The sequence below is a fragment of the Balaenoptera musculus genome, chromosome 6, assembly GCF_009873245.2.
Source record: "Balaenoptera musculus isolate JJ_BM4_2016_0621 chromosome 6, mBalMus1.pri.v3, whole genome shotgun sequence".
Taxonomy (NCBI): Eukaryota; Metazoa; Chordata; class Mammalia; order Artiodactyla; family Balaenopteridae; genus Balaenoptera; species Balaenoptera musculus.
Genome location: NC_045790.1, coordinates 82,998,114 through 83,013,650, shown reverse-complemented (window position 1 = coordinate 83,013,650; position 15,537 = coordinate 82,998,114). Strand labels below are relative to the sequence as shown.

The following is a 15,537-nucleotide window of genomic DNA, read 5'->3' as shown; positions in this document are numbered from 1 at the left end:
GCATTGGCAGGCAGATTCTCAACCACTGCGCTACCAGGGAAGCCCCCCGGACTCCCTTTAGATACTCCAAGGTGACAGGCCCAGCTAAAACCCTGTCTTTCTCAGCCACACAAACCAGTGCTTCCCTTCCTCTTCAGCCCCATTCTATATGAAAACCATGGTGAGCTCTTGTCTGGAAGCAAGCATGGAGGCATTTTGTGCTCCCACTGCCTCCCTTGCCCCTCCTCTTCTCTCTCTTCTGCCATGGCTACAGAGAGGATTGGAGACAGCCCACAAAATGCTCACAGACCAGTCAGTGAAATGGGCCTGGCTATCAATTACTTCTCAGCATGCCACAGCAAGGGGAGGAAACAGTGCTGGAAGAACTGAGGGATGGCAGGGAAGGCTACATGGAGGAGGTGGCTGTGAGCAGGCCTGGACAGATGAATAGGAGCTGGCCCTGAAGAGAAGGGAGAATCCAGCAGATGGAAATGCTGCATCCTCTCCCACTGCAAGCATCATGCTGGGCCCCAGCACACCTTTCCCCTCCATAGATGTGATGTCAACCTATTGACTAATTAGAGGTGCTAAATTGACATGAGGAGACATGATTTTTGCAGTGTGGTAATTAAAAAGCAGTTGGCTTCACAGCTGTGATCACATGAGAGTGCTTCTTACCCCTGAAGACATCAGCTGAAAGCAAAGTGCAAAGGAGCTGAGGAAACCAAAGAGTCTTCTAATGTGACTTGTTAATTTCCTGTATTTGTCACCTACACAGCTATAAGGGAGAAATGAATGAAGCGTCTTATCAGACGTTTAAGAGAAAATTAAAGACATATGTTCTAATTGTACACAATTAAACAAGCAATATAATAATCATTATTATATTTAATTAACAAGACATTTTAAAATTGCTAGGTTAGTATTTAGAAGGCCAATTTAGAAATATTTCTCAGTCTGGTAGTAGCCACGTCACTGTGAGCAAACCCTTCCATTCTCTGAGGTCTCTCATCTGTAAAATGGGTAAACTCTTCTCCACTCTGCCCTCCGCAGGGTTGAGGTGTTATTGAAGGAAAGGGCTTTGTAAGTTAAAAGGGTTTTCATAATTGTAAGAAATACCATCCAATTCTCATAACTTCTAAGTCTAGAAGCTGTGATCTAACATTAACAATCATTAGTTGGGCGCCTGTGTTATTCTGATCCTCAGAATAGCTCTAAGATTGGGGCGGGGGCTTGTCACCCTGGTTTATAGAGGGGACAGATCCCAAAAGGTGAAGTAATGTTCCTGAAGTTGCGTAGTGAGTGGTGGAGCTGGCATGCAGACTCAGCCTGTCCAAGCTGAAACTCCAAATTCTGACCCCTATGGACCATACCGCTTTCTCAGCACTGGCTTAGTTTTGCTCTTTCTGTATTTTACTCCTATTTTTTACTTATAAAGGGGAAAAGAAGGATTTGAGGAAGTAATATTTATTTTGCAACCTTCTTTACATAAAACAATGATAGAAATGTTGTAGAGGGGAGTGAAGAAGGAAATAAAAATCACAGAATGCCACATGGAAAAAATTGTATCTTAAAGAGCAAAAAATTTAGTTACTTTGCAATTTAATATTTACACATAAGTAAAAGCTATTTCTCTTAAACCGGTGATGGACAGTTGGATATTGATTTTATTATTACTCTTTGAACTGAACATATATATTTTACACACTTATATATGTAGTTTATATTTCCTAATAAAAGTTTAAAAAAGAAAAATGTGAAGAATTTTATCTTCAATAAAAAATCAAATATACATACGAGTTCTGTTTCATATAATTGAATTGGAACAGCTTAGGCAGTCGAAGCATAATAAGCCACGGATTCAGTATTGTTTTTTCTTTTAAGCAAATCTTCTTTCTTTTCTTCTCTCTTCTTTTAAATGGCCCCAGTTGCTTTCTCATCTTGTACCTGGGTACCTCCCTAAGAAGCAGCCTTGTCATTGGAGAGATGAACCACATTTCAAGAACAAAGGTCCCAAGTTTGAGGCCTAGCCTTGCCATTTGCTAACATGGGACTCTGAGCAAGTCACTTATCTCTCTGAGCTTCAGTTTCCTCGTCTATAAAATGAGGGCAATAAAGTCTACTCTATCTGTATCATGGGTTTTTGTGAGGCTCAAAGTTAGACTAAAGCCGTAAGTGAGTTTTGGAAATTGTTAATCACAGAGAAGAAGCATAGCAGTCTGTGGAATGAGTAAAGCCTGTGATGTTAGTCTCCCTGCTCTGCCAGTCTCTTGCTGTATGACCACATGCAAGTGACTTAACCTCTCTGAGCCTCAGTCTCCTCATCTGAAAAATGCAGATCAAAATAGTGTCTACCTCATAAGGTGGTTTTGCACATTCAATGACAAAGTGAACCCTTCACACCAAGCCCTCCACACAATGCTTGCCCCACGGCAGGTGCTCGCTAGGCAATACCTTGAAGGAGTCAAAATATCTGAGTTCAAATCCCACTTTTTTTTTTTTTTTAAACATCTTTATTGGAGTATAATTACTTTACAATGGTGTGTTAGTTTCTGTTCTATAACAAAGTGAATCAGCTATATCAAATCCCACTTTGCCCCTTGCTGGCCATGCGGGCCTTGGGCACGGCACTGTGCCTTTCTGAGCCTCGGTTTCTCCACGAGGAACAAAGACAATTATGCCTTCCCAACCTCCCTCACGAATTGTTGCAAGTCCCCAGTAAGGATACGGCGATGGACGTGGGTGGTAAAAACGGAACTGCTGTGCATCTCTGAGTGATTAAAACTAAAATTCATCAGCAGGAAGGAGCGGTGATTGTCCCCAGGAGGTTCCAGAAGAGGTTTCAAGCCTCAGAGCAAGTCTACGCACGCTGCCCAGCAGGCCTTGGTTGGAGTGGGGCCCCAAGAATTTGCCCAAATGCCAGACTTTCATTTTCCCTCCTTAACTTGGGAAATGTTTTGCGGCCACCGCACATCACGTTAATCTCACGGGCGTCTATGTTGAGGCACTTTGTGTCCAAACAGTTTTTTGCCAGGGCTTGGGTGCAGCGGTGACCTGGCGCAGATCTGAAGTGGAGCCCAGTTCCCAACGCACACAGCCCGGTGCCTTTGTATATGTCCTGGCACTGGCCACAAACAGGGTTTTGTCAGAAGCTTCCTGAGAAAGTTGCGTTCCATTCATCTTGGCTGAAAGGAACCCTAGATGACAAATACCTCCCTCATTTAATTACAGAAACAGTCAGCAAACCCGTGGAAGAAGATTAAACGGAATGGAGAATAGAGCAAGCCTCAATCATCTTCTCCCCCCTGGCATCTGGCCCACACTTCTCACCTAGGATTTAGCAACTAGGGGTGCTCTTGGTTAACTTTCCACCTGAAAAATGGTTTATTTCTGCAGAAAAGTTAAACTCTGAGGCCCCAATCTAGGTAAAGAAGGAATTGCATTTAGAGAAGAATTCATCAGTGGCTGAGAATTTAATAAAGATCCTGAAATTGGGAGGTGTATTCACATTTTTCATCTAGACTTGAATCTGCAAAGAGAAGTGAAATACAATGTCAGATCAAATGAAACACACACCCCCACAAAACTAACAAACTCCTTAATCATTTTCCTCAGTTGCTGGAGAGAGAAGTATAGACTTGTGTGGTTGCAAAGAACCTTTGGGGGCTTCCCTGGTGGTGCAGTGGTTGAGAATCTGCCTGCCAATGCAGGGGACACGGGTTCGAGCCCTGGTCTGGGAAGATCCCACATGCCGCGGAGCAACTGGGCCCGTGAGCCACAACTACTGAGCCTGAGCGTCTGGAGCCTCTGCTCCACAACAAGAGAGGCCGCGATAGTGAGAGGCCCGCGCATCGCGATGAAGAGTGGCCCCCACTCACCGCAACTGGAGAAAGCCCTCACACAGAAACGAAGACCCAACACAGCCAAAAATAATAAATAAATAATAAATAAAAAATAAAAAAAAAAAGAACCTTTGAAATCTTTGCTTCAACCCATCGTTTTTAGAGATGAGAAAAACAGACACCCACAGAGGGGAAATACTCTGCCTTGTTCTCAAAGCCATAGAGACAGGGGTAAGCCCGGTTTCCCAGCTCCCTGAAGTGCCATTGTAGTTGTCTTCACTCTCCTGTTCTCTCTGCCTGTGGGCCCTTAATGTGAAGGAGACTCACAGTTCAATAGGCAGACCCTAAACTTTCACAGAATATTCCATGGCAAGCCAGAGCTCAGAGAGAGATGCTGATGGCTGTCTTCCCTTCCCACTTTGCTGGTTAAGGGTGTGTCCCCCCAGAATCTCCCAGGACCAGCCATGCCCACCATGGACACTTGCTATGTTTGAGAGACTCTGGAAGCCTTGAAATAAGCTGTCTGTTCCCTGTGCTAGCAGGTCTCAGAAGAAAGACCAAGCCCTGGATTGTTGCCCCATCTCACCTGGGACTGATGGGTCAGAGCTGGTTGAAGAAAGAACACCAAATATGAAGTCAAAAGACCAATTCCATATTTCCTGTACTGACCTTGCATGGCTTATGTCACCTTTCTGGGCCACGGTTTCTTTAGTTGTGAAATGGATAGTATATCCTACTTCAAAGAACTAAGGGACTGTAAGACTCACTGACAGCCTAGATGTTTGGTAGCTTCATGGTTATAAAGTAGATGGGACAGTACTGAGAAAATCCTACCAAATTTTGCCTCTTGGCACTTGGAACCTTGCCTCATAAAATTACAACTGCCCTGAAAAATAATAAACATACTTTTCCCTCTCTCCTCCACAGTCTGTTAGGGACCCAGGGCTTCTACCAATCAGAAAATTGGACAGCTATGCCTCTAGTCACAGTTGCTGTTCTTTGAGGCAACCAAGATGCTTTTTTCTAAATTCAAACAGAGCTATAAATTCCTAGAAAAAGCTAGATAAGGAGTGGACAGGAGGGCACAAGAAACCTCTCAAATAAAGCTTTATAGAAAAGAAAATCCCTGGCAGCAATGCATGACAGGAATTTAATGTATTGTGCTGATCCACAGTTTCAGAAAATTAGCTGCTCATTAATACAGAACTGTGTAAGGTGGGAGCATACTAGACACCAAAATCTGTTCTTGAATATTTCTTCTCCAGTTTTCTGAGAAAAAAATACTCAATTATAATGTAAACAGACAGAAAACAGGGCCAAGGGCAATCCATATATTGTCTTTTGATAGGCCACCTCTGAAAATACCTGCCTTGCTTTTGAGGATGAGTACACTGAAAACACCTAACATTCAGCCTTTGAAAAAGTACCACAAAAATAATAAAAGGTGCACAGTACCCAGAAGTAGAGGAAGAGTCCAGCTCTGAAGATGAGCTGTTCTAGGATAAAGAAGAAAACTTTAGAAAGACTTCTGGCATCCTCAGTCATATGCAGAAAAGACATGGTCTCCATGAAACATGAGATAAGAGGATGGGACAAAAAGGGTTAATGATCATAAAAAATTACTAGGAAATGGAAGAAGTCAATAACAATAAAAGTTTGTCAAGGACAGTAACACTAAGCCTGAGACTGTTGAAAAGCAAATCAGCAAACCCACCAAACAAAGAACTTAAATGGCTAACGTGTCTGTACAGCTACTCAACCACATGGTTGTCAAAGGGCTACAAAATCAATTAATAATGAAGTGCTACTTTATCCCTGAAAGTTGAGCAAAAATGTAGAAAGTCAAATAATACCAAATATTGGTCAATACGTGAAGAAATGAGAACCCTGGTGCTCTGCCGCTATGACTGTGGATGATACGGCCATTTTACCAGAAATTAATGAAACTGAATATGCACATACCCTGTAATAGAAGAGATAGAATAAAATAAGATGGTCTTCCAGAATGCAGAGGGCAAGGACCAAGAGATGAAATCATGGAAAAAATATGATAGATATGGATTTGGGAAATGAAAGAGAACACATAGATAATCAGGTATTCCAGTGGAGAGGCAAGAATATATATGAATATTAATGTAATATAAATATAATAAATGCCTAGTATTATATTTTATATATAAATGCTATATTTATATAGTATATTTATACTTATGTGTATATATACGTGTGTGTATATATTTATATATATATATATATATATATTTTTTTTTTTTAGTTAAAAGACTTGAGGGTATAGATTGAAGGACTCCCTGTATTCCAGATATAATCAAGAGTGCCACACCCACATCTATTTAGGCAAATTTTTTGAATTCTAAGAATAAAGAAAAAAAATCCTTCAGGCATCCAGAGAAAATCAGATACCTACAAATGAACAAGAATCAAAATATCCCTGGATTTCTCCTCTGCATCGCTTTGTAGTTTCAAAGGGAAAAAATGGTAGCCCAAGAATTTTATATCCAGATAAATTCTACCATGTGTCAAAGCAGGAGAGGGTCATCCTAAGCAAATTTTCAACCCTTTACCCTCCTTCACAATATGAAAAGATGTTCTAGCAGGTTAAGACAAGAAGCAAGATTAATATATTCAGAATGGAGAAGTCTGAATACCAAAGGGAACAAAAGGAAACATTAAAAAAAAAAAGAATAAGACTGCCAACAAGATGATGAAAGCAAAACCAAGTATTTATTGCAGCAATAAGCATATATTTTAAAATCCATTCATGTACTCATTTCAAGAAATATGCTTAAAAACAATCTTAATGGAATACAAATAAAAGGAGAATCAGCTATGGCAGGCAAATGCAAGCAAAAAATAAAGGTTTCAATGTTAATATCAAATGAGATACTAATTCAATATTAATATTGAGCAAGATATTATATGAAACAAACAGCAATAAAATGACAAACAGGGTTATTTTACCTCGATAAATATTTTAATTCTCAGTTCATTCAGTAATTATCTATTAAGTATCTGCTGTTTGCACCAGGGAAGTGTATACATTGCTGAAAAATAAAGGTGTAATGAACACTTATCCTCAAAACAACATAAAATCAAAGCATATAAAGCAAAACATTTGAATAACATGGAGAAATTGTCAGAGACAGTAGAGAAAAACTTAACATACCTCTCAGTCTTTGATAGGTCAAGTAAGCAAAAATACAAAGCATGTGTTAATAATGTAATTGGTTAGCTGGATTATATCTCTTATACGTCAGAAGTCTGATAAAGAATTTTATAGCTTACAACTAGAGACTGCATCTGTTTTTCTGGCCAACATGGGACTTTCACAAAAATTGATTGTATAATAGACCACCAAAAAAAAACCTCAATAAATTCCGAAAGCAGACACTGTACACACCAAATTCTCCAAACAATGCAATAAAACTAGAAATGATAACAAAACTGTAAAATAAAAAGTACTCTCTGAAATAAATAATCCTTGGTTAGGGATTAACTTGAAGCCTCAATCACAGTCTGCTTAGAAATGAACTTGGTTGTATGAAATAAGGCAGGAGAGCCCAGAAAGATTGGGTCTTCGAGTTAGGGCGCTGATGCCAACAGGGCTGTTGTTGCAGATGCTGGGTGACTGTGCTGGGGGAGGAAGGCCTGGCAAGCTCATAGGATGCAGGGGACAGCCATCAGAGGGAGAGAGAGCATTGGTCTTAGAGTCCTTTAGGCCTGGATTTGAATTCTGCTTTTACCTCTTATTGACTTTGCTGGGTATCTCAATAGCTTTCCATTTCTGGGCCTTGGTCTGCATATTCAAAGCTAGGGCTGTTGAGCTGTATCAGTGGTTCTCAACCTTCACTGGGCATTGTAATCACCTTGGGAAGTTTTTAAATTATACTGATGCCTGGGCTCTATGCCCAGAGATTCTGATTCACTTGGTTTGGAGTGAGACCAAGTCATCAATATTTTTTAAAATATCCGCATGTGATTCCAACGTGTAGCCAGAGTAGAGAACTCCAGAGCTAGATGATTTCTCAGGTTTCTCCAGTTCTGGAGTTCAGCAGTGCTACCTGGCACCTGCAGTCTTTGCCCAGTGGAAGAAAGGTTTAGGAGGCTAAAGCTAGAGGAACAGTGATGCAAAGCAATCTAATCAAAGTGTGCATTATCTCAAATGGTGCGGAAAATGTCAGTGCCAGTTAATATTTTGCACCCAACATGATTTAGACCCGGGGCATATATTGTACTCCAAACCCATTGTAAACACAATGGGCCATTTATTCACTGAACAGTAACCACTCTAATTACCTATAGGGCAAACATATGAGGTTGTTCAAGCAACAATTAATTGTGGACCTGGAACTAATGGGACAATAACAGCAAAGTATCAACCAGAGTGTGATTCAGAAATCACATCAGAAAACCAAAATTTTCCAAATTGTATCAGATAAGCATTTTGGGGGATGCAATTGCACATATACCAATCCCAGGTCCTGAAATAGTTGCTGCCTGATTTTTCTAATGGCTCCTTCTTACACTGACCATAGGAAGCTGGAAGTGTTATTTTAATCTTGAGAGAAGAATAAGACACTAGGTTTGAGCAGACTATAGAAAGCTTCTATTTCTTACACTCGCTGTGTGACCTAAGTATCACCTGAAGGGGCAGGGGTGCTGACCTTGTTTGGTTCTAGGATTCTCTTTGTGAATCTGATGGAAGCCATGGATCCTCTTTTCAGAAAAATGTGTGTGTCTGTATGCACATACATGCCCACACAAGCTTTTTCATACAGTTTTTAAGGAGTTCTCAGACACTTTGCAGCCCCTCTGCGTTCTTTCTAGGCCATAGCCTCCGTTTGCGCACCTCCAGACACAGGGATCTCGCTACTTCCAACAGCAGGCCTTCCCTTGCTGGACAGCTCTGGATTTGAGTGTCCTCTATATATCCAGCTGGGATTTTCCTCTCTCATTGGGCCTTATTCTACCCAGAATTTTTTTTTTAACAGTTGATCTATCCTTGACCTTTACCAGTCTTGGGATGATGTCCTGTCTCTGTGGGGATCTTAGAAATTGGTTCCTATAGGTGCTCTCTAGCTCCAGGTGACAGCTGATGGGTTGTTGTGTGTTCAGCTCCAACAAACAGGACCAGCTGAGACTGCTGAGTGGATGCAGGAGATCCAGGGATCCTAGGTAGTGGCCATCTACCGTCTGAGACAGATCAGGGAAAGGGACAAGATCTCCACTGCCCTGCTCTGCTAAAGTCCTGGGGGGAAAAGAAGTGCTTCCTCAGGTGACAGGAGGAGCAGTAAAGCAACTTCAGCTGGGGCCTGAGGGTGCCAGGATGTTACTTCCCTGGATGTTAAAGTTGGACTCTGAGATGTATTGGATCTAGAGCTGCTGAGACAGCAAGGGTGGGGAAGGAAGGCCGGTGGCATCAAAGAGTGATCTTGCTCAGCCTTGCCCTCTCTGGATCAAAGATTTAAACGAAACAAGAGAAGGAAGGAAATACTATTTTTTAAAAATAGTATTGGGAATTCCCTGGCGGTCCAGTGGTAAGGACTCAGAACTTTCACTACTGAGGGCATGGGTTCAATCCCTGGTCAGGGAACTAAGATCCCGCAAGCCGTGCAGTGCGGCCAAAAATAAAATAAAATAAAATTGTATTTATGTATTTTGAGCACAAAGTTTGGTGAATGAAGCATACTGAATAAGGTTAGATAAAGTAACATTAACTAGTGATGCACAGACATAACCACAACAGTGGTCACAAAATTCTGGAGCTATCAGTACCCAACAACAAAAAAATTACTATACAAGAGTTTATTAAATACTTGCTAGACACATGAAAAACAAAACGATTTGTCAGGGACCACAGGATCTTATAAAGCCTAACGGCCAACCAAGTCAGCCTGTTCTTGAACCTGTGCTGGAAGGCGCTCATCACATGCGGGTACTGGGTCTCCTCCATCCTCTCACACCAGGCGACAAACCCGTGAGGACAGACAGGGGAGGATGATAGACAGACTAGAAGGAACCATGGAGGAATTCTTTTATAATCTCAGAGTGGGAAAGGCCTTTCTAAATATGGCATAAAACCCAAAGACAGAAAGAAAAAAAAATTAATAATTCAGCCACATTAAAAAAAATACTTCTGTATGGCAAAAGACACCATGAGAAACAGCAAAAGAAAAAGTACAAACTGGGGGAGAATTAGCAACTTATATCACAAAGGGTTAATCTCCCTACTATAAAAGATCACTAATCAATAAGTGATTACTACTAATCGATAAGAAAAAGACTCAGAGTACAATTGGAGAACAAGCAAAGGATGTGAACACTTTCCAGAAAGAAACTGCAAATTGCTCTTAAACATAAGAGAGATACTCAACCTCACTCATAATAAGGTAAATGCAAATCAGAACTACAAGAAGATGCCATTTTTCTACCATCACACTGCAAAGATCAAAAAATTTGATAACCGCCTTCTGTGGATGAGGCTGAGGGAAAGAGAAAGCAGAGATCAGAGGAAATGTTATAGAAGAGGTGACATTTAAGCTGTGCCCTGTAGGACAGATAATTAAAATTCAATTTAGCAACTGACTGGCACTTAAAAAAAGAAGGACTAATAAAGGGAAAGATGGACAGATTTGACTACTGAGTATAAATTAAAATATACATACACAAAATGTAAAAGCAAACAAACTGGGATATTTGCAGCAACTGTAATAGCCTGAGTTTGAATGCTGTACGTATAATAGTCTTCATTAAATTCAATAAGAAAAGCATTAGAATACCACTCAAAAAATAAATAAGAGACATAAAAAAGCAATTCCTAAAATAGGACATACAACTAGTTATCGGCCACATGGAAAAATGTTCAACCTTATGTATAACCAATGAATGCAATATGATTCCAGTTCTGCAGTGATAAATCATTAATAAATTAGATAGAAAGATGTTTTATTTCTGTCCGTTGATAAGAGTGTGGTGAGATTGGCCCTCTAATTATAACTGTCTAGTGGGTGTGTAAATTGATGCAATCCTTTTTGGAAATAAATATCAAGTCTTTAAAAGCTCACATCCTTTATCTGGGAAATTTCACATCCTAGACTCTATCCTACAGAAATAGCCTGAAATATAGGGGAAAAGTGCCAAGCACAAAGACGCTTGTAGAATAATATGACAATAATGACAAATTAGAAACAGTCTAAATGCCCCCAAATTAAACATGATTCAGTGAATTATGCTATGTTCATATGCTAGAATATTATGCTGCTATTAAAAAGTTTACATGTTAAAATGTTTACAAGAAGTTTTAACAGGAGGGTTAAATGCTTGTAGGATAATGTTAAGTGAGGGAATAAACAGTTCAAATGTGTATGTAGAATGATCTCAAGAATCTTTTTTTTTAATTTATTTATTTTATTTATTTTTTTTATTTTTTTGGCTGTGTTGGGTCTTTGCTGCTGCGCATGGGCTTTCTCTAGTTGCGGCGAGCGGGGGCCACTCTTCGCCGCAGTGTGCGGGCCTCTCATTGCGGAGCACACACGGGCTCTAGGTGCGCGGGCCTCAGCAGCTACAGCACGTGGGCTCAGTAGTTGTGGCTCACAGGCTCTAGAGCACAGGCTCAGTAGTTGTGGCGCACGGGCTTAGTTGCTCCGCGGCATGTGGGATCCTCCCGGACCAGGGCTTGAACCCGCGTCCCCTGCCTTGGCAGGTGGACTCTCAACCACTGTGCCACCAGGGAAGCCCCAAGAATCTTTTTTTAAAACATTGCCGTGCATGGAAGAAGGGTCAGAAGGAGCTAGACTACAACATTAATGATGGTTCTTTCTCCTTATTTTGCATTTTTAAAAACCTTCCCTTCAATTATAACTTGTTACTTTTGCACTAAGAAGGTTTAAAAATATTTTGCCTGTGTGTTTGTACCTCGAGTGAGAACTAAAGACCTCTGTTCCCTTAGGAAAGATCCTGGGCCCACAGCTCTGAGGTCCCCCCAGTAAAAGTGCTGTCTCTTTTGTGTTTTCAGCTCTCTTTTGCTGCCACCACGCCTGTTCTAGCAGATAAGAAAAAATACCCCTACTTCTTTCGGACGGTCCCATCAGATAACGCAGTGAATCCAGCCATCCTGAAGTTGCTGAAGCACTACCAGTGGAAGCGAGTGGGCACACTGACCCAGGACGTGCAGCGCTTCTCCGAGGTACGCTCTGCCGAGAGGCACGATCTCACCCACCTCTGGGCAAGGGGCAAGACGGCTCAATCAGGGATGGGCTCTGACACGGGGCCTTTAAGCTGTTGAGGAATTCGATTGTGCACGGGACAGGTGAAGGCCTCCAACCTGCACAGCTCAGGAGTGGAACCTTCTTTTCCGTGTGCCGTTTGGCTAAATCGCGTGGTCTGTTCCCTCACTGCCCCTGTAGTGTGTTGTCCTTGCTGCTGACCTATAGTGGCCGTCTAAAATCACGAGGTGCCGCCAAGAGCCTTTCTCCTGTGAGGAGGGTTTGGGGAGGAGCTGGCTTGGAATGAAGTTTCCAAAGTCACTGTGGATTGGGTGGTTTTTCTGGCTTTGTTTGTTTGCTTTAATGACTTACACGTATACATCAGTACTTGGTGTTCTGGGGTTTATTGTTGCAACAATAACAGCAACAAAAAAGCCACATTATATATAGTAAAAAAAGAAAAGGGCTGCTTCACCCAATCCCTCTAAATCCACTTTCTCTTCCAAGTGAAGTCCTGCTTTCTGTGTAGTGTTCATCTGCCCAGACCTTTTTCAATATATTTAAACCCAAATGTCCTCATACTAGATAGTTTGCATTTTTCACTTTACAACAGACCTTAGAGATCTTGATTGACTTCGTTCTTATTAATGGGCCACGGTGTTGTGTCCCATGGATAGATGGTAATTTATTGAATGTTTACAGCTTTTTAATATCACAGCCAACACCTTCCCACCTAGGTGTGCATCTTCATAATAGATTTCTAGAAGTGGAATTATTGGGTCCTTTAAAATGTTGAGACAAACTGACCTCCAGAAAGGCTGTTCCAATTTCTAGTCCCTCCAACGACATTTGAAACTTCCCATTTCCACATATCTTTACTATTCGCAAATCTTTAAGAAGTTTTCTCCACTCAGCTGAGTGCAGAATGGTTTCTTGTTTTTCTTCCTAGTCTCTTTATAGTTCCTACTTTCCTATCTTCTCCTATGTGTGCTCTTGATACATGGAGCCTCCCAACAAGGTAAGACATTCCAGGTGTGCTTAGCAGCCCAAGAGAAAAAAAACAACTGTGAGCTGATTTGGGGGGAAACGTATGAGGCGGGTGTCCAGGCAGACCTCAGTGAGAGGAGTCAGGGAGGACACGCCCCTTCTGCCAGTGTGGGGTGGGGGATGGGCGGGGAGAGCATAGCAGGGCTGGGGATCACAGACCTGGTTTCCACTCCAGCTCTGCACTTACCTTTCTGAAGCTCTGCCCCGTTTCTCCTTTGGGAAGGAGAGGCCACTCCATGCTTTGGCTGTGCTACCTTGGAGAAGTCACCTCACTTCTCTGAGCTGTGGTTTCCTCCCCTGTAAGATGGGGACAGTAACCCTTCCCATGCCTATTCCTGCAGAGTTGTTGCCAAAATCAGATGAGTCATGAATTTAAAGAGCTTTGTAAACTATAGTTTATGCACAGAGAGGGATGTTTTCAGAGGTGCTTGAAAAGCAGACGTGTTTGGCCCCACCATCTGCAGTCATCCAAACAAGGCCAGCTTTTCCCTGACAAGATGGTCCTGATCTTCCCACCTCTGTTTCCCAGTCCCTAGGGAGAGGCACAAGGGGAACTTCACCTCCAGTGGGAGTGATTCACTGCCAAACACTGAAGAGGCTTTTGCTGGAAGCCTGCCCTTTATACAGCAGCCACAAATGTTCTGAAATGAGTGTGAAACAATTCAACGGGGAGGGTGGGGAGGGCCAGTCCTGTGGTCCCATTAACATGAGACTCTGCCGAGATTTGGAGGGACCTGCTTTTTTTCCAGGGGAGTCTTTGTCTGACAGAGCCTGAGGGGCCCTTAGAGACAGCTCCCCCAACCTCCTCATTGTATAGAAGGGGAGACTGAGGCCCAGAGAGGAGAAGGAACAAAGTTCAGGGTTTCAAAGCACCTCCGAAGCCATGAAAGATTGTTGGCAGAGAAGTTAGGACTGAATCCTGGAGTCTGGATGCCTAGTCCAGACCTCCCATTGCTCCTTCTTTCCATCTATAACTTCCTGCAGTCACATGGGAGCTACCTGTGTGTAGCCTTGGAGGTTTGAAAAACCCCAAATCTTTGGTGTAAAGAGGATAAATGATCAGCCCCAATTTGGTTGAGTGCTTTATAGATTTCCCAACACTCTCACAGCTGGTTGCCCTGTAGGGAGGGGTTATGGTTCCCATTTTACAGATGAGGAAACTGAGGTCATGGAGGGTGGGTGCCTTCTTGCCCCAGGGCACTTGCTGGTAAAGAGCCCAGCCCAGGCTGGAAGTCTGACAGACTATTGGTCAGTGTTTTCGCCATTACTCTGTCCTCACTGGGGTCAGGTGTTGGCAGTTTGGTACCACATCTGTGTCCCTGCACAGCTATGTTAGAGCCCTCAGCTGGGTTTCAGGGCATCTCAGCGGGAAACCTCTTTTCTAAGGACAGGATGTTGCTTGGTAGTATTGCTGGCAAGAACCCCTCTCAATTTAAATCTCTCAGCCCAGCTGACTCCTCTCTGTGCCCAAGGGCTTTGGCATCCCTCTCCCGATGTCTGGGCTGCATCGCTGGAGTGCAGGCCCTGGAAACTTGCCAGGGGCTAACAGCTTTTTGTGAGTGCAAAGGAAACTGGATTCCTTTTATGAAACTGGTCGATCCGCAGCATCAAGCACTTCTGTTCCGGACTGGTACACTGGAAGGAATGTCAAATGAAAGCAATCCTGAAGTTGGAGGGGACGAGGGGAGTGAGAGGCCAGGGTGCTGTGGCATCCACATGGGCAGTGCAGGCACAGGATGGAGGCAAGGATGAGGTGGAGATGAAGGCAGTGAGTAGGGGTGCCTGGGAGGACCAACAGAGACAGCAAGAGGGCTATTTGAGCCTCTTCTCCCAGCTCCAGGTTCTATGCTCTACTAAACCATCTTCACTGAGTTATTCTTTGGGTTCCTGATTCCATGATGCAACTAACCAGCTAAGTACTGTTGGACAAATCACTCAGTCTCTCTAGGCCTAAGTTTCCCCTTCTGTAAGATAAGGGAGTTGGGTCAGTTGACCTCTAAGATCTCTCCTAGCTCAAGGAATCTGTGGTGAGTGTTTAGGGAGATCTGGTCATTGACCCTGATCCTGCGACTCCCAGAGGCGTGACCATGAGAATTACTGAGCTTCTTTGTACCTCAGTTTCTTCCTCTTAAAAATGGGGATAATAATGGTTAACTCTAAGGGTGGTTGTGAGGATTATATATGTTCAGAAAGTTAAAGTGCTAAGAGGAGTGCCTGACTCATAATAAGCACCATGCAAGGGGTGGCTGTTATTTTTATTGTCATCTAGAGTCTGGTTCCTTAACGCATGGCTGGCTGCCATTCAGGAGCCCGGCTGTGTGGCGGGGTGTAGTGCCTGCCACGAGCACGGCTCCCCTTTCCTCCCCTCCTTCCAAGCCGGCTCAGACACTCCCTGCCCAGTCACTGGTCCTCAGTGATCTCGGCGCTTCTGGGGCTGACCTTTCCAC

At 42.8% G+C, this 15,537-nt stretch overlaps 1 protein-coding gene across 1 annotated transcript in view; it reads left to right on the top strand.

Moving 5' to 3' along the window:
• The window catches only part of GABBR2 (gamma-aminobutyric acid type B receptor subunit 2), a 365,308-nt gene that overhangs the window by 131,863 nt on the left and 217,908 nt on the right, over positions 1–15,537 (top strand). Inside the window, exon 3 of the mRNA XM_036854586.1 lies at positions 11,854–12,024. Coding sequence (XP_036710481.1) covers positions 11,854–12,024 — 171 coding nt within the window. The remainder of the gene's footprint in view (positions 1–11,853; positions 12,025–15,537) is intronic.